This window comes from Poecilia latipinna, unplaced genomic scaffold (assembly GCF_001443285.1).
Source record: "Poecilia latipinna isolate Pla-1442-1.1 unplaced genomic scaffold, P_latipinna-1.0 Scaffold5384, whole genome shotgun sequence".
Lineage (NCBI taxonomy): Eukaryota > Metazoa > Chordata > Actinopteri > Cyprinodontiformes > Poeciliidae > Poecilia > Poecilia latipinna.
Window position 1 is genome coordinate 1 of NW_015118000.1, and position 5,396 is coordinate 5,396.

Genomic DNA, 5,396 nt, shown 5'->3' on the forward strand with positions numbered 1-5,396 from the left:
GACCAGCTATGTAAACAAGCGGGCCGAGAATGCATCATCCCCTTAGAACAGGATATGTCTGGAAACCCAGTGATGTAAACAAACGGTCCCTGAATGCATCATGCCTTTAGAACAGGTCATGTCTGGAAACCCACTGATATGAACAAACAGTCCCTGAATGCAACATGCCTTTAGAACAGGTCATGTCTGGAAACCCACTGATGTAAACAAACGGTCCCTGAATGCATCATGCCTTTAGAGCAGGTCACATCTGGAAACCCACTGATATGAACAAACGGTCCCTGAATGCATCATGCCTTTAGAGCAGGTCACGTCTGGAAACCCACTGATATGAACAAACGGTCCCTGAATGCAACATGCCTTTAGAGCAGGTCACGTCTGGAAACCCACTTACATTCCTAAAACAGGAAGAGCAGGGCTATGCTGATAATAGAGGTGTGTCCATCACCATGGTAACAGTTCCTACAATAAAGTGTTATTTATGTAAATGAGAACTAACATGTTAATAGGTTGTTCCAAACCAGCCTCTCTCTCCCGTTAAACATCCTTACATATCATGCCAATAACTGTGGAGGGTTTGAACACATTATCTTTCAGCTTGAGGTGGAGAGATCAAAAAGCTTATTCCTAAAAACAGAAGAAAGCAGTGCTAAATTTTTGTCCAAAACACATATCTGCAGCAGCTCACTGGGCTGCACAGTGAAGACACATTGTGCAATAAACTGGTTTCTCCAGTTGCATTTGACCGTCTGAGTCATGACTTGTTACAGGAGGAGCTGAGAGCAGCAGACAAGAGACAACATGAAACAAAGAAATCTGAAACATTTCAAACTTCACTTTATTCTAATACATAGCAGTAGAAAAATAATAAATATTCAAGTACAAAACATAATTTTGTGTAGATAAACAGAAGGATTTCTCTAGTTGAAAACATTAACATGATGTTTTCAGTTTTTCTGAATGGTGTAAGGAATTTTTTTCTCTTTGTTTATTCAGGTTTCTGTCTTCTGTTGAATCTCTGTTTTCCCATCTATCCCAAGATTGAGAACACCCGTTTGTCTCCCTGTGTACTTAAACCCACTCGTGTTCCTTGTTGGGTCCGCAGGAGTCTTGTCTGCCGTCAAGTTTGTTGTCAGTTTTTTGTTTTACCACCAGTTGCTACCAGAGCAACAGGTGGTAAATCAGCACAGAGTGATGATCCAGGCATCACTCTGCTGCCTGGATCCTTGTGTAAACCAACATTTCCTCTCCACAACCTGGGTCCACTGCGTCTGCCTCATCATCTCATCACCACATGTCTTGACAAAGAGAACATTTTAGTCAGCAGCAGAACGTCCAGCGGAGCAGCAAACGATGCAGAACGTTCAAACGTCTCCATGAGGCTCAGAACCAGCAACTCTTCACTGGGTCGGTTTGATCCCTGCTGCAGCGTTTCTAGATCAGCTGAGGTCGTTACTGGTGATTCTCCTCACACTGTCCATTCATCTGGAGAGGTTGAAGGTCTGAGATGCGTTTCCTTAAATCTGTTCTCATTTCTTCAGTTTTTGTGGCGTTCAGTCAGATCTTGTTCACTGAAAATCTCCCAGTCAGACCTTGATCTGTATTCAGACTCAACTTCATGGCACAGAAAAAAGAAAACACTTCACTTCAGGTGTTTCCTCTTTCTGGAGAAAATCCAGATCCTTTTCTCATGTTCATCTGAAAGTCTGTGGGATTCCTGCAGAGTCTGTGAGCTTCTTTAGGAAGAACCTTCAGGGGAACACAAGAAAAAGTCCAGAGTCAAACAAAGAGCATCATTAGAGCATCACCTGCAGCATCATCATGTCACCGCTGATGAGTCAGACTCACCTGGTTTTATCGATGCACCGCAGACTGATCGACTCAACTCGCTCCGTCTCCATGGTTTCCATGATGCTGCGGTTGATCAGGAATCACAATGAGAGACTGGATGGAGTTCTGGTCCACATCATCACAGCTCTGCTCTGGACCAAAGCATCCAAACTGAGAGGCAGAGGCCCGACTTAGGGGGTTCTGCTGAAATCTGTAACAGATTTATTAGTTTTTATTAATCATCTGATGGTGATTATAAGAAAGAAGCGCTGATTTATTTTAATTATTTCTGACTTACTTTGTGATTGTGGAGCATTTTTTTAAGCTGAAGATGACTAAGATGAAAAGTAAACTCATAGAAATGATGAAGAGAATGATGGGGATTAAAAGAAACATCCTGGACCGATGACCTGAAATAAAAGAAAAACATCAGAAAACACATAAAACCCAACAACAAGTTAAAACCTGGTTTATTATCAGTAGCATCAGTTTGGACCTGCAGGCTCACCGCTCCTCATGGTTTCCTCATGTAGCATCAGACTGATGAGGTTTCTGTCGGGAACCGTCATTATAGCAAAGTTTGGACCTGAAACAGAAACAATAACAGATTTTATGAGAAAAACAATTAAAACTTGAAGTTTGGACCCGTTTACTGACCAACAACAAGCTGCTGACAACTAATTGTACTTCAATTTTATTTTGTTATGACTTTTTGTCTAATTCAGTTAGTTTTAATTAGTATTTAGAAAGTGTTTGCTAATTTGCTTCAGTTGGAGAACCAAAGGACATTACATCTCTAATTTGAGGATGTTTTAGTTTTGTAAATGTTCAATATAGCTCCATTTAGTTATAGTTTCTTTCCCATTAATTACAGTTTTTATTTATTTCAGTTAACAAAAATGTTTACTGGATTTCAGTTTGTTAGTTTTTGTTCATTATAATCTTGATGGGAACACTCCAGAGACCCACTGTCCCAGGGGTGGGCAGTCCTGGTCCTAGAGGGCCGGTGTCCTGCAGCTCTTAATGTCTCCCTGGTCCAACACACCTGAATCCAACAGCTGAATCACCTCCTAAATTCAGTCAGGTTCTCCAGAGTCCTGCTAACGACCTCATTATTTGACTCAGGTGTGTTGAAGTAGAGACACATCTAAAAGTTGCAGGAGTCCCTCCAGGCCTGGAGTTGCCCACCCCTGCATTATCCTCTGCAGATGGTTAGATTAATCAGATAGTTTTAGGTTCCTCCACCTGTTCATTTTCTCAATTTTATTTCTGTTTTCCAGCATTTAGGCTTTAAGGTTAAGAAATTAAGCTCAAACTCACCTGAGACGTTGAGTCGACATGTTTCAGATCCAAATCCATCTTCAGTTTTCACGTCACACAGATACAGACCAGAGTCTTCAGTCCTCAGTCTGGACACCTGGAATCTGATTCGTCCTTCTCTGAGGACGTCTTTGTCAATCTGGACTCGTCCTGAAAACTGATCATCCTGAGAATCTGGAATCTCAACTCCATCATGGACCTGATAGAGAACAAAGACTCCATGATCCATGATCGCTTCACAGTAGATGAACAGATCCCTGTAGGATCCCTGAGTCCTGGTGGTGAAGGTCCACTCCAGAGTGATGCTGTGGTTCTCTTCTGCCTCATAGCTGCTCTGGGTCACATTCACTACAAATGTTGCTGCTGAGGAGACAGAGAGGGAAAGGGAGGAGCCGACACACCGAGAACGGGAACATGGGAGTTTTTCAGCTCCATCTAGAGAGCTTTCTGTCACAAAGACAAGATGGAGACTGACCACAGAGACATGAGCTGAGGATGAGGAGCAGCAGGGAGATCATCTTCATCCTGAGAGAATAACTCCTCAAGATTAAGCTTCATGTGGTTCAAATTCTGTAAAAAAAAAAGAAAATCTTGTCTTAAGTACCAATTATTAGTGAATCCAAATAAATGAAAAGCCCTATACTGTTGATGTTAAAATAAGCCCTGAGTTTTTCACGTGTTGATGTTGGAAAAGTTTTTTATCTGCAGATTTAACCTTGGCTACAAATGAATGAGCATTCACTAAACAAATGCTATTATTGATCTTTATGCAATAAAATGCTTTTTGTTTAAAGGTGAACTTAAATGTTTGTTCATTGGCATGTATTAATGTACTTATATGAAAAAAGTCAAACTGGTTAAATCAAAAATCTGCAGAATTTGTCCATTTTTTTCATCTGGTTGGCTGTCAGAATAATTTATTTAAAAAAAAAACAATTACATAAAAATAGAATTTGTTTTCAACAATATTCTTTATTGTCCCATGGGGGAAATAAAGTCTGGTACAACAGCAGCAAACTGAGAGGATTACAGAATGATAAGAATATAAAATATATGAAAACAGAATGAAACACAAATTACAGTGATGCAAGGACAGAAAATTACTATAAATGCAGTTATTTTTAACAGCAAATTCTGGTTCAAAGTGCAACTGGTTAACAGAAAAAATGCAAAATGTGAATGTGTACTTTGAAAATTTAATTACATGACAATGAAAAGTGATCAACAGTTTATAAACAGCTGACTACAAAGTTTGCCATCATATTCACAAAAGGACCAATTAAACTTTAATGAAACAGTTTTTCTGGTGACAGTTTCATGTTAGTTAAAGAGAAAAGCAGCAGTGCTTACCTTTTAAAAGGGGTCCAGACCAAAACCATGAGTCCAAAATCCTGAACGGCTGAAGAAATTTCAGATATGCTGGTTGTATATATAACTGAGACACTGTACTCTCTGTTCTCTGCAGGAAAGTCCCTAAACTGCGAACGCAACGTTGGGCTTTTTATAGTGAAGAGAAAGAGGGTGGTGCTTAGCCGGTATTGTGTATTTCTGCCTTTTTTTCAAACTGTCAGGGATCACGTTGGAGGTTGAGTCACAGGAGCTCTACCACCAAATATAGTGTTAGTATTTATTTCTTTATTAGTATAGTTTGTGTTATTTCATTTAGACATATATTTTCTAATGGGTGCACACTTTAGTTAATGTCTGTCTGAATGGTTAATTTATACTTGTTTTTGTTTGAGGTGCCACTTATAGGAACCAGCTGGTGGAGGAACCTGGAGTAAACCATCTACAAACTTCTGAGACTGAAGGGGGAGATGCCAAGATTATTATTTAATTTTGTCACTTAAAATATTCACTTATTGTTTGTGCTAAGTTAAAGTTATTTTGCTTTATTTGTTTATAGAATCCTTTAGTTAATTTTGTATTTATTTGTTCTTTTGTCAGGTCAGACCTCCCTCAAGTGGTAGATTTAGGTTACTCCACCCCTATTTAAGCAGCCTTTGTTCTTTGTTTGGTAGGTCAGTTTTGTTTGTGTTTAGTTAGATTTCAGTTGACGTCAGTTAATTTGGATCCATATTTGTTATTTATCCTTTGATTTATTCTTGCTTTAAATCTGAATGTTTTGTCAACAATTTTTTTGAAGAATTAAAACTGAGACCTTTTCTACTTTGAACATTTTTTGTCCTTGTTTGAGTTTGATCCCACACAATAGTTCTCAGTAGAAGATCTCTTTAGCAGGTGGT

The 5,396-nt window shown here is 39.2% G+C and overlaps 1 protein-coding gene across 3 annotated transcripts; it reads right to left on the minus strand.

Moving 5' to 3' along the window:
* Positions 1 to 817: 817 nt before the first annotated feature.
* LOC106943505 (uncharacterized) lies at positions 818 to 4,646 on the minus strand. Of its 3 annotated transcripts, none has more exons than XM_015026810.1 (7): positions 4,501 to 4,646; positions 3,626 to 3,720; positions 3,151 to 3,510; positions 2,327 to 2,416; positions 2,129 to 2,240; positions 1,849 to 2,041; positions 818 to 1,749 (listed from the first exon to the last, which is right to left on the minus strand). In XM_015026810.1, exons 2-6 carry the CDS (start codon positions 3,672 to 3,674, stop codon positions 1,882 to 1,884), a joined length of 771 nt encoding a protein of 256 aa, XP_014882296.1. In that variant the 5' UTR covers positions 3,675 to 3,720; positions 4,501 to 4,646; the 3' UTR covers positions 818 to 1,749; positions 1,849 to 1,881. The 3 variants fall into 3 exon arrangements, with proteins under 3 accessions (XP_014882296.1, XP_014882295.1, XP_014882297.1); XM_015026809.1 differs by having other exon boundaries at positions 3,151 to 3,513; XM_015026811.1 differs by having other exon boundaries at positions 2,339 to 2,416; positions 3,151 to 3,513; positions 4,501 to 4,643.
* Positions 4,647 to 5,396: the final 750 nt, after the last annotated feature.

What these genes read in the sequence shown, in the direction of transcription:
- LOC106943505 (XM_015026809.1), bottom strand. Translation starts at nt 3,674, where the DNA reads ATGAAGATGATCTCCCTGCTGCTCCTCATCCTCAGCTCATGTCTCTGT. An exon ending in CCTCAGCTCATGTCTCTGTG is followed by an intron (nt 3,514 to 3,625) that starts GTCAGTCTCCAT and finishes CTGTCTCCTCAG; the next exon opens with CAGCAACATTTGTAGTGAAT. An exon ending in AAATGCTCCACAATCACAAA is followed by an intron (nt 2,042 to 2,128) that starts GTAAGTCAGAAA and finishes AATCTGTTACAG; the next exon opens with ATTTCAGCAGAACCCCCTAA.